This window comes from Lytechinus variegatus, chromosome 3 (assembly GCF_018143015.1).
Source record: "Lytechinus variegatus isolate NC3 chromosome 3, Lvar_3.0, whole genome shotgun sequence".
In the NCBI taxonomy this organism is placed as follows: Eukaryota; Metazoa; Echinodermata; class Echinoidea; order Temnopleuroida; family Toxopneustidae; genus Lytechinus; species Lytechinus variegatus.
In genome coordinates this window covers 65,986,451-66,004,550 of record NC_054742.1, presented here as the reverse complement: position 1 = coordinate 66,004,550, position 18,100 = coordinate 65,986,451, and the positions used below count along the sequence as shown (strand labels likewise).

The 18,100-nt window shown below is 35.1% G+C and overlaps 1 protein-coding gene across 1 annotated transcript in view; it reads right to left on the bottom strand.

Moving 5' to 3' along the window:
* Window positions 1–18,100, bottom strand: part of LOC121411707 (adhesion G protein-coupled receptor E2-like) — a 77,112-nt gene that overhangs the window by 11,578 nt on the left and 47,434 nt on the right. The window contains exons 6-9 of the mRNA XM_041604538.1: window positions 16,505–16,679; window positions 14,044–14,283; window positions 8,880–8,919; window positions 6,031–6,128 (exon numbers count right to left, since the gene is read on the bottom strand). Of these exons, the coding sequence (XP_041460472.1) occupies window positions 6,031–6,128; window positions 8,880–8,919; window positions 14,044–14,283; window positions 16,505–16,679 (553 nt within the window). The remainder of the gene's footprint in view (window positions 1–6,030; window positions 6,129–8,879; window positions 8,920–14,043; window positions 14,284–16,504; window positions 16,680–18,100) is intronic.

Below are 18,100 nucleotides of genomic sequence, written 5' to 3'. Positions count from 1 at the left end.
CATGCTCCTTTACATTTAATAAACCTTCAAACTAGATTCTCTCTATTTTCGAAATCCTTTCTTATATTGGGCAATTAGTTTATTGCTACTTATCAAATCTGAATTTTGATTTTACATAATTGACAACCGTGCGGACAACGATGAAGTTATTTGTTTTCTTTACCGATTAGCTATTATTTTTGTCCATATTGACCATGTCCACTCCCGCCGCGCGAAGTTTCTACAGATGAACTCGCTCCATAACAAATTTTAGTTGCGAATAAGAAATTTTGATAATTCATTAATATATTGAATATTTATGCTGAGTGCAGAAATAAATTCAAATCAAATCAAATCAAATCAAATATAAATAGTTTTGAAACAAATTCGTTTGAAAGAAAAGGGAGCTGTCCAATATACCCATTGGCGTGTTAAAAAAGTATGCGGCAATGAAAAAAAACGGTGATCATAGTTAAGCTCTTTACTACAGTGCGTATCAAAAAAAAGTTTACACTTTGAAGAAATCCTGTAAAATTATACATTTGTAATATCCTGAAGATTTGTACACATTTTAACATTTGTACAGATCCATTTAAGCAAATGACGATATAACTATCGAAAAATTATTTCCGCTTGAGTGAGCACCACTTACTTTTGAAAAGTCAGTGGAAAATGGTTTGCGCAGAACTTTGAAATAGCAATGCGAATAAAAGTAAACCTTTATCATGAAGAACACGTAGAATCTATCAAGTAAAATTGATTTGAAGATATCTTTGACCTCTTTTAACTTGTTTCCTTGCCCAATACACTTCGGAGAGTGCTTTGCGCCCCGCCCCACTCCCCCACACACCAAGGCCATCAAGACGATATTTGATTTACACTGAGCTGTGATTTACATAAAATGAATTAGGCTTGATTTTTATTTCGTTAATATTATTGTCAAGCTTGGGAAAAGTGTCGAGAAACAAGTATTAAAGGAAAAGTTAAATTTCAAATTGCTTTAAATAATAAAACCTTAGTGAAAAGGTGCTGAAGATGTCTGATGCAAACTTTTGTTCAGATTCAGTTAAGTCCTCAGATCCAGCTTGCACAAAAAGGGTAAAAGTTGTGCTTACTAAGTGTGTTGAAGTTTCATTTTGGGTGGCAAATTTGTTTTAAAATGCTTGAATGTATCTGTAATATCTCAATCGACTAAAAGTGCAAGGGAAATGTAGGAAAAATGTATCGCAGGGTAAGTTTGATTTCACCCTTTCCCCTTGACACTGCGTGAAAACGAGCATTTCTGCGCAAACAGATTTCTGCGAGCTTTACAAAAATGGATAATGCTCACTCAAGTGTAACATTCTGTCAAAAATTTTACTTTCATTGGATAGATTAGACCCAAACTCAAGATTATATGTAGAAAAAAATACCCACATGTTCTATATTTTTTAATTCCCAGGGCTTTTTCAAAGTGTAAACTTTTTTTTGATACGCACTGTATAATCTTTACATTGATTACAAAGTTATAATTAATGATGGGTAAACAATATACAATCATCCCATATCAAGAATGATATTAATAGCATAAAGATCCAATCTATAACTGCATAATTTAATTCTTATCGGATAATTAAAAACCAACAACAACTTGAAATATCTCGTTCATTGCAAGAACATGTTCCAGTCGTTAGTAAACGGTAAAGAATAATACTGATTTTTTTTTTACTTGTCTATTTTTTATCCCTTTATATCAGAGGGAGATGAAATTATTTCAAAAGTGAATGGGTTATAAGTACCTGTAACTCTTTGTTTAATTTTCAATAACACTATATTTCCAATCAATTGTATAAAATAGGCATGGTGAGAAAATGAAGACTATAATGGAAATTCATGTCAGTTTTACGTTTTGTTTTGCTATATACATTCTCGGAGAGGCATGGTGTCAGTCAACATCACATCAATGTGACTGTTTACATACGTCGTTCACACAATATTAATTGATTTTCATGACGAAATCGCTCATTCTTTGCATCATTTGACGATCTAAAACAGACATTATTTGATTAAAGTCGAACCAACCTGACTTTTCATCCCTCTCGTCGATGACTCAACTTTTTATCGCCAGAATCGACCTTTACACAACCCCCTTTATAAAACCGAGCTGTTTGTTCTCTCAAGCTCGGGTTAACATTTGCAAGTCCATTTTTGGATGGTGGGGAGGTGGTTTTACATGAAACGGATACAGCAAAGTAAGCCGTACCTGCGGTATTAGGTGATTCCTCTTGGGTCAGTCACATTACACCATTGAGTGTGCATTTCGATATCCAAACATGCCTATATCATGTATATTCCGGTCTTCAATTTGTATCGTACAAGAATTTAGGTACATTGGACTAGAAAAGAGGTATTGAGGCATGAAACTTTGGACACGACTAAAGGGAAACGACAAATTTTTAGTGTAATGAAATTTAAAAGCATTCTTTTTTTCGATTCGGGCAATAATTCGGCTTTGATTTTGATATTGGCTTTAATTTTTATGATTTATAATCGAGAGAATGGTATGTGTGACCGGGCTTCCAGGTTGAATTGGAAATCTGATCTGAAGTTAAACCGTCCTAAGTAGCTCTTCCTTTATTTTCTACTTTCCTTTACCCCCTCTCTCTCTCTGTCTCTCTTTCTCTTTACTCGCCTCCGTCCATATTTGTTCCGTTCTCTTCTTTATCAAAGCTAAATGGGCGGAATAATTCATGATTCTTCAGATGTGGATGGAGCGCCTAATATATGTTTTATCGACGGTTCTTGAGATTACAATCAAGATAGCGAATTTACTTTAGGTAATCATTAAGGATATTGCAGCCTTCTCATACCATGTGATGTCTTGATAATATCAGTCCAATAAGATGGAATTCTAAATCATAATCTCACAAAATTGTTATCCATCAAACCTCTAGATCTGTAATTTTCTCATTAAATAAGTAATCTGTCTATTCTCGATGTCAGCATTTTGATGGTATCAACGTCAAAGTTAGCTATATTTGGACTCTAGGACAATTAACTTGCATGCAGACATCAAGATGGATTATACTTTCGGTATATATCACAGACTGAGTTTGGGTTTTATTTTTCGTTCGTTTATTGACATTTAACAAACCCAATATGAATATGATTAAAGAAATCAATACAGTTTAATGCATGTAATTATTTGTTTGTTTATGTTTTTTAATCTGGGCATCGTTTGGTATACTTTCAATTCGAGACTGACAATGATATACCAATTGTGTGTGACTCAAATTTGTATAGTGAGATATCATTTAAAAATGAAATTTGAAGGAAACTAATTTGTGTCGTTCTAATTACGACTTCAATGACAAGCAAAAAAAGAAAAAGAAAAAAAAGATCGTACTAAATTATTTCAACAAACTGACAAAACAAATCGAACATGTCTATCTATCCTTCATTACTACACTTCACTACAGGTGGTCATTCTGATATAATAAAACAATCACGATAATAAAAGTAATACTAAGAATAATAATTATATCATTATTTCTAATGCACACTTTTTATTGAATCATTACTCAAGGCGCTACATAAAGAATAAACAAAAACGTTGGAAATTTTCAAAATCATGATTATCAGACAAAACATTGCCCATGAACAGACGTGTTTTTCACGACTGTTTCAGAAACGGATTTTAAATTCTCTTTTTTGTCACATCATGGGCACTGACGAAGAGTGTGACTTTACTTTTCATTTTTGAGAGCTATTCTCCATTTAAAATTATGATTTGATTTCTACGGCATTTACTATACCTTTTATGATGATTTTATTTCATATGCCGAAGCAGACTATTTCTATATATATATATATATATATATATTATAATATATATATATGTAATGAATAAAATACAATACGGACTTCTCTGATATCTTTGTGTTAATAGGTAAAGCTTGACACTTGATTGTTCCACATAACAATCGTTCTGATCTCAATCAGTGATAATTGTATGCCTAATTGTCATCTAATTCACCGTGATTGATTAATAGTGAGACATAGGATCTCTGATAAGCGTAGTGGGATTTTCACTGGAAGACGCCGTGCTGGTGAGCTGGTACCTTGATTTACCGTGGCAAGGTATTTTGCTAGGGGGAGGGGAGAGGCAAGGGTAATCAAAGATTACGTCATTTTCTAAAAAAATGATAATATAGAGCCACAAGACTACGACCTAAAATTGCATACTCTTATTGCTTCTTATTCCTTTCTTCCTATTTATTATCCTTTTCTCCTCTGTGTTTTTTTTCTACTTCTTGAAAAAAGAAACATAGGGGCGCCCCCATCCCATATGGTGCCGACCCTGGTAATCATTACTGGCACGAGAAGTCTAAAATCTGCTACAATCATATCTCTACTGTACAGCACTTAACCTCTATGCTAACGAGAAACTAATGAGAGAAACGCGGCGGAATTAAAATGTTACCAGTGATATGTCAACCTGTACATTGAATCCAATCATTGCCAATGATTCGCCACAATTTGCACTTAACAAATGTAATGATTGTCTGGTTGAAATTGGACCTATGGTTGTATTAAAGACATGTTGTGATTGCACGGTAGGTAAAAGTCAATAATAGACACGAGCGTAGTTGTCATCATGGAAATTCATAATTATTCGGAATATCTGCACTTTCATAATCAATGATTTTTATGATTTTTTTTAAGTACAGTGTATCTAAAGTCCGTCGAATGAACCCCCTTAAAGACGCAACGAATTGAATTATACATTGACGACACATGACCATCCTCTATATTTCGAGTGGTAAAAGGGGAAAATAAAGGAGAACAAAGAATAAAGGAAGGAAAGGAAAGAAAGGAGAGAATAAAAAAAAGATTACTGGGTAATGTATTTATGCACTTCTTGATGTTTGTACATGCTTCGTCGATCAACATGTTACTTTTTAAAGTATCTTTTTTACATTGTTTTTTGTCCTGGAATATCTTTTATGATTGTGTAATATGATAATAGATTGGTTGTATTTTGCTTATATTTCATCTTTATAATATTTACTTTCCTTTGTTTATACTGTACGCTGCATTTTTCAGTCTTTGGACTGTTTGCCAGTTTTCTTGATTGAGTAAATACCGTATTACTACTACTACATTACCCCTGTTGTTCAAATCAAACGATGACGTCATCTTTACATAGCCTTACCCCTGCTCTAAAATTCCCCTACCGCCACCCCGTAACCATATACATCACAAACAGCGCGGTGACACAATCAATTAAAGGAAAATGTTGATTTAACATTTAACATTGATCTACTGTATGCACGCCGCTGTTACACACAAGTGTGACAAGAAGTAGACACAATATTCTCAACATTGAAATTGACAGCTAATCTGCCAGTCAATCTTAATATCGTGATAAGAATTAAGGTAAAAAAATGCATGTTTTTCGTTACAATCATGTCACTCAGCTGACGAATGAAAAACAAAACAAGAAGACAACATTGCATTCTCCAAACATAAGATAGTAATTTCCTGAAACGCTTCCGGTGTAGCGGCAGGTCTGATTCCGCCGGCAGATGCGGTATCCGCCGGGATGCAGATATCGTTCTTTACCCGGAACCATATCTGCCGGGGTTGATGCAGTTTCATTTCCTTATTATTTGTTTTCCTATTAAAATAGATAAATGAATGGTAGGCCCTATTTAATTTTGAAGGAAATGGGTACCGTGTGCATGCAGATCGAGAAACGATAGCAAGAACGATATCTGCCGAAGAAAAATTGGTTCTGAATCCGCCGGACTTGGGACACGATCCCCCGGCAGATACATAGTGTTCCTAGAACCGTATCTGCCTAAAACCGGATCCGCCACTACACCGGAAGCCTCTCGATGTATTCACCAAATAAAAAAAAGTCCCACAACGGAAATAGCAAAGTTAGACACTTTTGTCAACAGGTGTACACTGCTATTATATTTCACATCAACGGTCACTCAATAATATATTAGAATCATCTTCGAAGGATAATGAAAAAAAAAGACAAAACAGAAAATGATCACTCACCAGAATGACCGCGAAGTAGGTAAGATGATTAGATGAGCAATAAGAGGTATTAACATCAGATGAAATATCCTTTAGTCCATGACGCGACCAGCGTTTCTCTGTAGATAAAGATTGAATAAGAATCGGAGTGACCAATACTGTGTGTGGACTCTCACTGACTGTGTGATATGAATACCTAGTCTTAAAATACATATATTGAGATAACCATTAATAGGCCTAATACAGAGATTGACTTAGCCTAAGATTTCATTCACACAGAGAAACTAACATGTTTTTAAGAGGAATGTACTTTTTTGTTCTTTGATAACATAATGTAATTACTGTGGTATGAGTGGTGAAGTAGTATGTTATCACTCAATTGGGCTTATATTACAAGACTGCACAGCTCAGAATGTTGTATTATGCTGGCCAGATTTGAGTAGTTAAAGGACTTGAGGTGGCGCCATTAAGGCTGCCAGTTCAATGCTGCTTTAAAACTTTATTTGGCAGCGCAGTATAACCCCTCGCGTTTGACATCTTACTTCCGTTGTATAATATTGGTTGAGGCATGCTTATATATTATTGTTGAAAAAATGGAACTGACACAATTTCTTCTTGCCGAGAAATAGTGGTAAAAGAATGTGGTTTTATTGTCTAACCATGGACAAAAAGACAGTAAGTATTTTATTAAACAAATAGTCATTGATTTTCACTGGAAACTATTGTAATCTACATGTGTACTGACATCCTTGCATCTGATTGGCTTAGGGCGAATGTGTTAGTGAAAATCAGTGGCAAGCTGCTTCGTCAACACTGCACCTAAATTTCAAGCAACTTTAGGAAATGTTCGCAAAAACGACCTTTTCACATTATTCACGATCATACCAAACTTTAAAGAAGGAAAAAAAACCATCAGTGATTATTGTAATATTGCAACTTAATATTGTATAAAAATTCAGTGTGGATATAGTGAAGGACGATGATAGGGCATTTTAGCAATACTTCGAAGACGCTTTCTATAACGCAACGAATCTTTGGTCTAACGCCCTTCATGACAAAGAAGCCTTTGTCGAAAATTGGTGAATCAAAACAGCTCTGTCGTCTTGGACTCTGGACTTTTCGTCCCTTTCAAATATTAGAGGTGCCAACTTTTGACAATGACGCTCCAGAAAGCATCTGTGAAGTGACTTCTGAAATACCCGAATAGTAGGCGACATTCCCACAAACACATTCACTGAAACTACAATGTGAACCCTCATCCTCGCACTGAACCTCATGATATTTGACATTCTATTGTGATCTTCCCCGTGAGGAGATAATTTCGACCTACAGATGATTAGATTAAACATGTTAAAGGGGGTGTACTAGTTCCCATGAATGCATAGAAACGTCGCTTTAAAAGTGATTGGCGGATGGCGATTCGATTAGAACCAGCAAATCACGAATCAATTGCGATATTCTTTCATCGTGTTCGAAATTCACGTCCAGATAAACGAGTATGATATTATTTTTGCTAATTCAGACACCAGACGCGCGTGGCCGTTTAGGTCGTTAAAATCCCCCCAAAAGTAAAAGCAAAGATTTTGCTTTATTATTATTTTTCCCCCCATATTCGTCTGCCTTACTTGCTATGCAGTTTAGAATTCCTTGATTAGACGCATGTTTTAAATAATTCAGTTTACTCTTGTTACTTGTTAGATTGGAGAGATGTATAGTAGGGGGGGCATCGGTCAATAATTAAAAAGGGAATTATTTTGACAATTGGAAAATACATGTACGCGTTTATGGTGGCAAATAATGTTGACAATGATACGGAATAACGCCCACTGGAAGTGCGTTCATATGGGAGCTAATAATATTTCATTCTAAAGTCTGTTTCTGTTGATTAGAAATTTGAAATTTAAGAGAGTTATTTTTCTTCATATTTTGGCTAAATTGAGCTCATCGTGTACTGATTAAACTGTGTGTTTATACTGTGATGGATAGGCCTACGTACATGAGAGACCACAGTGGAAATCAGACAATACACGATGCTTTTCAAATGATGATTTAGAATATGTTTTAATTAATTTGCACAGTGCATCATCCCAGCTCACCGTTCAAATTAAGAATAAACATTCCACAACCTATACTGTTTTTCATGTTTCACAGATGAATAAACGCATGGTAATAAGGTATTTCTTTATTTCTGTTCTGAACGATTGTGATGCGCCCAAATTATATGATAACGAAAGTCAATCATCGTAATTACGATCGTGTATGACAACACAATACTCATCCTCATCGTCCACGATGGAATTATTCATGTTAAACTTTCATGACCCCATCCTTAAGTTAAAATATCTTTGTTTTTCATTCCGCCGTACTAGGCCTATTGTAAAAATGAATCAAGATCGCAAACATTGAAAATAACAAGCATTATCTCGTTTTTGATGTACTATCCTATCATACGAGCACTAACATATTATTTGTGTAAGTAATTTCGGGCTTAGCAAGCGGAGCTCTCGTAATTTTTTTTTTTGGGGGGGGAGGGGGGGGGGGGCGAAAGACTGTTCTTTGATAAGCCAAATTGTTAATCAGTCATTTCAATCACATGAAATAATCTTTACGAAAATATTTATATAATAGTGCGGTATATACACCATTTGCTAATTCATTTTCATGTACTTATTAACAATATTATCGGCTAAATGACATATGCGTGCTTGTTTAACGTGATTTGAATCCACCCTTTACACGACCCCATCTTCTTGAAATTCACGTGAAAGCTAGTTAATAAATCAATACAAAAAAACTAACTTGAGGGAAGAAAACAAAACGTGGACAAATTCAAAGACAGTCATATAGAAGTAATGAATTAAATTACTCACCAGCAGTATTCCAGTAAACACATGTGTAATTTCTCCCGTCCTGAGTAGTAGAGAGAAAATATTTGGTAAAAGTAAATCAATTAAATCAAACAAGATGCTTAGCACGATGATTATTAGGAATATAAGGACTACCATGAATATAAAAATTATAACAAGCTTCTATTACTACACTACTACTACTATAACAACAGAGAGGTGTTATACAACAGCAGTTCCGTTTTGGTCTAACACCAGAAAGGTGTTCATAGAACACCAATTAGTATTAAATTAGCATCGGTTTGGTTCAAAACTGGTGTTTTTTTCAATACTTCTCTGGTGTGGACATATATAGATTCCGGGCTGGTGTTAAATCAACACCGGATTTTTGCAGTGTACTGTTGATGCCGCTTCCACGATACTACTTCTAGTAATTATCTTTATCATATTGTAAGGAATAATAATAATCAAGTACCCAAGTAATGATAGTCAATATTCTGGACATTTGAAAAAGCAAATGCATGTAGTTTAAAAAATAAAATGAAAGATGAAGAAAAGAGCAATATATCAGTAAAAACAGCAAAAATTATATGTGTATAAGGGATACCTTTTCAACAGAAATTGATCTTGTAACATTTGAAATTCTAAAGTAATTAATCTCCGACAACTTCTAGTATACATTAGTGTTGAGGCATTTGTTTTAATTTGTTCAAAGTCTAGACCTTGCTATATACCAAACAGGATGTTTCGACGCTTGTCAAACATTAATTGCTCAAATTAATACACCATTATAGCACATTAATGTCTTGGACGACACCGTTGGCCCCAGAAATAACAGTTTTATTTGATTATATTTTCACTACAACCAACAAACGTGAAAGCCAAGTCAATATATTTATGTGCTTCAATTAAGATTTAGAAGCAATCATAGTGATTAAACGTGCTTTCTTTCGCAGAAAATCACAATGTATCAGTAAATGCCAATGAGATGTATCCACGACTCTCATGTGCGTCACAAGCGATCAAACAAAGCTATACCGAAAACTTGATTCCTTGAGGTGGAGCAGATAAAAATTTTCATAACGTGTAGCTGTCAATTGACATAAGATTGGGAGAAGTAGGTCAAAATGACGTCATCAGTAAATGATAAAAGCTCTTGTATTTACACGATTTTTCTTAAGGTGATCCCTAAGGAATATCCACGCGATGGCCAGAAAAGGAAGGAGTACGAACGCACAATAGACATGATAGAGGTACAAGAATCTAATATGAATAGAGAGAAGGGGGGAGAGAAGGGGGGGGGGGGTAAGGCGGGCGGAGTGAGAATGTGGCCGAACGATTTGAGAGAAAGAAAGATAGAAATAGAACAATTGGCAAGCGTGGACAGACATAGAACGATCGATGTTCCTCAACTCTTAAATAATATCTAACATTCTTCCACACGGCAATTCAACCTTCATTGTCATAATGGCGCGTGAAGGCAATAAGGGTGCATTGGGGTCCAAAGTATGAGAGAGAGAGAGAGAAAGATTGAGACGACAGGGCAATGGCTCTTAAAATTGATGATATGCATTTCTCTTAGACAATTCCCATTATCTTACCGATTTGAGGGCGACATCAAAGCACTCATTGGCAACATAAGAATAATCTCAATGTCATTTTTAAAGTCATTACCGGTGCAGACTGTCAGTTTCCCGAGCTCGTTTGGGATATCATTTTAAAGCGACGATTCACAAACTAAGGTCCTACATGCATTGACAATCCGTCACAATAGCCTCTTATGACCTGGTCCAATCATTATTTTGAGCCGAATCTTGTGATTTTGAGGGAATGGCGTTTAACCTGTACTAAATGATTATCTACTTATCTAATAGAATCATGCACATTGATGGCATGTTGTGCTTTCACTTCAAAGAAATTGTACAGTAGTTAATGTGTCGTGTTTGATTGATTTTCGTTAAAAAAGTGCGGATATCCCCATACCATAACTTTTATACATTAAAATCACGGACATTGAATAAAGGCGATTGCATCTACACATTTTTTTAATTTAAAGTAAGTTAACATTTATCGCAAGTAATTATTAATAATTAAAAAAAAAAATCTGGAACAAATTTCGTTTGAACCTCGGCAATGACAGGGGACAGATTGGCTGAATAGATCAGATGTTTTGCCACTTACTCTAAAAACAAGTTTCGATATCACACTAGCATGTTTTGTTTCATCGTGCTGTCGATGAATGAATTTGCCCTGAGCATAACATGAACAAACCCATGAATTTATTATGTTACATAAAATCGATACCAGCTGCCGCTATGAACATTGAACTTGGGTCTTCATTTCCTTTCGTTTGCATGGAGAAATGTGAATAAACACACAAAAAATATTTGCACTAAGGCAACAAGCCAAAATAAATAAAATCTCAAATTCGTATTGCGTTATATATTATTTTTTTTAAACCATAGATAAATGAGTCAAGTTATCCAACATTATGATTTAAAGATTTATATTCATATATAAGATTCCATGTGATTAGAATTTGATTTGAAATGAATACGAAATATTTTTTTTAATGAGTGTAATAAATAATACAAAGAAATGCTTATAAAAAGGCGCAGGCATGACAAGAGTACCAAGACCTTAAAATGCCTTCCAAATGACGATCTATTGATGGCTATTACTTAAGATCCAAAGAACACCAAAGCACTAGTTTATGTTGTCGATTGAGGATCGCGCTGTACTATAAAATAAGCAAATGTCCTCTTTGTTTAATTTTACACATTATATATACATAATTACATATATATGAATACCCTTGGCCACTTGGAACTATAACAGGCTTCTCAAGGAGAGAGAATCCATATTTAGGACGACCCATTGTGTGGTAAGGCTAAACTAAACAAACACAATCAGCACACACAACGACAGGTTTTATCGCCTGAATATTCAAACGATGCCAACGCGGAGAAAAACATCACGCTTACGAAATTCCTGTCTCATCTTTTTTCTCCTTTTCTTTCTTGGACTCTCCCCTCTCTCTTTCTATCTCTCTCCCCATCTCTCGTTATCTTTCCCTTTTATTCGTCTTCTGCTTAACTCTTTCCTTCTCTTCTTCTTCTCTCTGCACGATCGGTCGTTGAAAAGGCGGTGCGAGAGCTTTGCAAGCACTTCAGTTCAAGAAGGAATGTTCAAAATCAAAGATCAACGTCGAAATATTCCAGCCTTCTTTGACCCTCTGGTGCTGAAAGTGCAATACACTTCGCTTCCAACATCAGCGTTGGTGTCGTCTTGACATTGAGTGGAATTAAAATCGATACAAGTGCATGTAATAATAAATATTTCATTGTAGGTTACTGTTTTAATTATTAGTTTATAATCTCACATCGTATTTTATGTACTTCATAATTGATAATGATTTGTTATATTGATTTATTAAAAATTTATCACATTTCATAATCAATATTAATATGTCTTTTAATAACATTGTATATTATATAATTTAACTAATTTACTTTTCATGAGATTTTTGCTGATGCTGTTAATTCCAGTGTACGATATTCTAAAATGGTTCATATACGCTTATGTAAGTTTTAAGAAGGATGTGAGTAAATAATAATAACTATCAACATCGACCTAGTTTCACATGACTTCATGCAATTAAGAAAAAGCTTCTGGAAATATCAGGTAGTAATGTAGGATCAATACCTGTTCGAATGACAATCATCGGATGCGATATATATCGCAAGAAAGACTACCCCGTGTAACAATAATAATGATAATAGTTGAATTTATAAAGCGCTTTTTGCCTGAGGATACAAAGCGCTGCTATTATTACCCCGCTTTAGCTCGAGCGACCATCACCGGCGCTCAGTGCATGCAAGGAATTACTCCTGCCGGGTACCCATTCACCTCACCTGGGTCGAGTGCAGCACAGCGTGGATAAATTTCTTGCTGAAGGAAAACAGGATTCGAACCTACGACCCTCTGTTTCAAAGGTGAGAGTCAGAACCACTAGACCACGACACACCCAATAAAGATACATATAAAAATACATAGGGCAATTTGGATATCTATAGTAGATGTGGACTCATCCATAAACAAATTTGGGTACACTTCGAGAAAAGCAAAATGCCATGAAACACCTAAAGGCCAAATGATATTCCTTGTGTTTTGGTAGCTCATGACACTGAAAAGTGATAAACGTTTCATTGAGTTCAAACAGTGGCATTGAGCTAAACAGTTCATTGCGTGGTATCCGCGCACCGTTCATATTTATGCTCCCCCAAAAAATTGGAGGGGGGTGGATTAAAAAGCGAGGTAGGGTTGTTTTATAATTATCAGTGTGGTGTCGTTGCATGTTTAAATCACATTATCATAATGTGACAGATATTTTCCAAATTTTCTACAATCCTGGAAGAAAAAAAAAAAGAAACGGCATATCTTAGGTAGATATTAACTGATTCTGTCTAAAGGTTTGTGTAAGAGTCGTGGTGTAGTGGTTCTGACTCTCATCTTGTAAACACAGGGTCGTGTGGTCGAATCCCACCGCGGTCTAGCGTCCTTTGGCAAGGCGTTAATCCACGCTTTGCCACTCTCGACCCAGGTGCTAAATGGGTACCCGGTAGGATGCGAAAGATATTGTATCTTTGAATTTGCCAGCGCCATAATGAGGCTGCGATAAATGCAAGGAATGCTCCCAGAGAGTGGAAATTGTGCACTTTTCGTGCGAGATTGAAATGAATCCAATGACCGGGGTAATAATATGCTGTAAAGCGCTTTGAGCCATTCTGGAAAAGCGCTATATAAAAATTGGCTATTATTATTTGTGAATATAAATAATATCTTCAAAAAATTGAATATTAAAAAAAAAAACACATCTAGCGTGGATACATATTTTATTTCTCGGACTCAAATTACCGAACATAGATCGGATTGAGTGGGGTTGAGAAAAATAGGGTATGCTGAGGGGGAGGGGGAATAAAAAAGAGAGAAAGGGAGAGAAGAAAAAGAAAATCAAGAAGGAGTTAAAAACAAATGAAACCAACAGAAACACAGAAAGGAAATGAAATGGAAGAGTTGGGAAGGGAGGGAAGGGAGACACAAATACATCGAGCGAAAAACAGATGAGTGTGTCAGGGGAGGGGGGGGGGGTAGATGTAAATTTCATTTATATTTCACGTAAGCTCACCTTCGGTGTAGGCACGCTGTATTCGATGGGCACGTTGAGATCGCTGACCCGATACTTCGTTAGTTCGGCAGATATGATAAACTGACTGTCCGCATCGATTACCGAGTGCTGTTCGGTATCGTTGTTGACGAAGATTTTGCTGTTCTTCAGAGCCGTGAACCGCATACGCAGTCCGTGGGAGGCAGCGAAAGAATCGGGAGGGATGATCGAATGCGGAAGGTAAATAGACACACCGTTCGACTGTGCGTGGCGGAAAAAATCAAAAGGATATAACAATATTAATCACACTTCATCAACACTTAAAATATGAAGATCTGAGAAATTATTTACCGACGATGAACCAAAGCACTTTGGTCAATATGACCAAATATGAGATTTTTTAATGGAAAAATTTCAGATTTCAGCACTAGCAATATATAACAAACATTATATACCTGTTGGGTAAACCACCCAAATTTTCACCTAAAAAAAAAGAAAGAACGAAACTGCACTATTCTATTTGGTAATTCAGAGTTAAAGTTTGATCATTTAATTCATAATGATTATTATTTTCTTTTCAGAAAAGTGGCAATTATTGGATTCTGATTTTTTAAAAATCAATTTCCACTTATCTGGTTAACAACATTCGAAAACTAATATGTCAAGTATATTTCACTTGCTATTTCAGGTATTGAACAAACTTTCTATAAATATTCGAATTAACAAAAGTCATGTTAAAATTTAATATTTTGTAATGTGTTTATAAAACAAGTATTCATTTATTAAATCATTTTGGTAGACGGGATTTGATGTCCTTTTCCCCCGCTGAACTACTTGTGAGCTACATAACTATGTGACTATAAAAAGCATGCTAAATAGGGCTATTGTAATGGTTGCGATCAATTCAAATTTGAAAGACTATAACACCACCGATAAAAAGTTTTCCGGTCAAATCTTATCGATTCCACTCCCTCCTCCCTCTCCGCAAGAGAACGTTTTGCGATCAGTCGCAGAACTGGTTTCGGTAATAGATTACATTGATCACAGTATACAAACACGTGTAAAAGTCAATTGTAAGATTGATCACTACGCTTTGTGTCAAGGGGCTCTAGGGTAAGGGTTACATATATAACCACTGCTTGAATACTTTGTTTTGTAGAATATTTATCATTCATTCAAATAAAATTTAGACATACATAATAAAGAAAATATCAAACAAAATGATAATTGCGGCTGTGAAATCACGTTACACTGTAATAAACATAACAGATAAATTGTACCAGAAAAGAGACATAAACCAATTCATGCAAAATAACATTTCAACAACTAATGTATGCAGCTAAAGCAATTTTAAAAAAAGAAGACATAACGTAACAGCTACACAAACTGAAATAATGGATGTATAAATGAGCATTCTCCACCCCCATGAGTCCCCCCCCCTCCCCATGCGAATATGTTCTTCCCGATATACTGTACAAAGGGTTCATCAATCTATAGCATCATTCATATACAGTGACCTATCGTCAAAATGTACATTATTATTTTGTTTGGCATTCCATTCATCTATGGGTGACTGAACGTGAATATGATGAGATGACTGAAAATAATTTTCAATAATCGAATGGCATAAAAAAGCCTTGCACGAATAGGGCTTACAAATTACTGAGCTGCTTTATCACCAAGGTCATAAAAAACAAAATGTAATCAGAGGCAGCGACGAGCAAGCGGGTATATCATTGTCAAAAATAATAGCTTGAATTACACATTTTACAGCTGTATATACTTCTACTACTACTACTACTACTACTACTACTACTACTACTACTACTACTACTTCTACTTTTACTACTTTTACTACTACTACTACTACTACTTTTACTACTACTACTACTAATGATAATAATAAAATGATGCTAATATTAATAGTAATAATAATGAAAATGATATTATTATTAATAGTAATAATAATAATAATGATAATAATATTGGCGTTAATTTTTGAGGGATACCTGACACAATCCTTTAGTAAACCTAAAATACCCTCGAAAAGACTTAGAGCAATATGAGACTACTTTGTGAAATATATTTGCAATCGCCCTCAAAGCCATTCATTATTATATAAATTACAAATATCTAATAACATTTCATTCAGAGTTATGAGTTTGCACCCTCTATCCTGGTTGATATCCTTTCAAGCAGATTTCCGCTTACAATTATTGCAGGCCCCTAGCTGAAGTTTACCAAATTTACTATCTTACCTGATTGATGTATAATACAATTACCAGTCTTTGATAGTATTTATCTCTTCGATTGTCACAGTTGAAATATATTCATTTTTATAATTTTTATGATGTGAAGATATTAATTTGATTACTAATTTGTGAATAAAATGCATAAAGTACTGTAAAAATAGTTTCCTAAATCATTCTTAATTTTTCCTTAACTTCACTACTAACACTATAGCCTCGATTATACTATTTACCTCATCGGTGCCATTGCCAAAGTGAGCGGTGTAGGTGGTACTCTCGAATTCTCTAAACACGCTCGGGTCAACCTTTTGAACTTTGTACCTGAGGTTGTTGGTGTCAAAGGTCACGTCATCCACATTCTCATCTAGGACCGCATTAGAAGCATAACTTTTCAGCAAGTTTAGTAACCTGGTCATAAAAGAAAGAATTAAGGAAGGTGTTTCAGATGTATCATTCCATTATATTCAGAACTTGAAAGAGATGATTTAAGAAATAACACAAATAAAAGATGAAAGTTCAACGTAATTTGTGCTTAATGGTGAATAATAACCTCTTCTTGTTTAGAGAAAATGACAAATAGTATGGGTTGTTTAATTAAGATATGAATTCTACAAAACAATTATTCATTATCAATATACACGTTAGTTTATACAGAAATACAGTGATCAGAAAATAATTGGTAAAGAAGAAAATATAAACATTAGTTTACTAAAGGAATGCGATATATGTGGAGCGTTGTGGCCCAGTGGATAAGTCTTCTGACTTTGAAACAGAGGGTCGTGGGTTCGAATCCCAGCCATGGCGTAATTTCCTTCAGCAAGAAATTTATCCACATTGTGCTGCACTCGACCCAGGTGAGGTGAATGGGTACCCGGCAGGATTAATTCCTTGAATGCATGAGCGCTGAGAGGCAGCTCGAGCTAAAGCCGGGGTAATAATAATAATTACAACGCGCCTCGGAATAGAATATTTCTAGATAGATGGCGCTATATAAATGCCTATTATTATTATTATTATAAATATTGCAGTTTTTCTCATTAACTAAAAATTTAAATGCAAGAAAGGGATGTGGAATTAGAGGAAAATCGATTCCGATCAAAGTATGGGCGCTAGGAAACAGCAATGTGCTCAAGCACTGTACAGGCATGACAGAAGGGTCTAACTGTCTTTGATTTTTGATTTTCAAACCCTAAGGCTCGTATTCTGAAGTCGGGTTTAACTTAAACTCAAGTTTAAAGTTGTGGTTTAAATATGGGAAGCCAAAAGTATCAAAATTATTATTAAGTTGTATGTTTCTTATGTTTACTGTGCTCTTTCCTGATTCATCGATGGTGAAGACAATCATCAATTTCTACTTCTTACACAATTATGAATGATTTGAGAGCCGAAAGAGCTGAAGTGTGATATCTCTACTGTTAGTGATTATGTAACAATAATTGGTGTCCATACTTAAACCACAACTTTAAACCCGACTTCTTTACAGAGAAAATGATACCTTTCTACTTAATTATTTTGGTGCTTTTTTATGTGCAATTTAAGGTTGTGACGCAGCCAACGCTCCTAAGGACTAAGAAACTATTGCATAGATGGCGTGTATGCAGCAATAAGAAAAATTCGCCATCTAAAGGTACGAAGAATTAGAAGATGAGAAGAAAAGGAGGGGGAGAAAATGAGGAGGGGGTGAGAAGATGAGGAGAAAGGAGAGAGAAATGTACATAATAACCAAAACATGTAAAAAGAAAGAATTAGCAAGAAGCAAGAAAGGAGAAGGGGCCAGAAATGTTCAAATGTTCTCAAATCAGACAATTTAAAGAGAATTTTGCATCAGT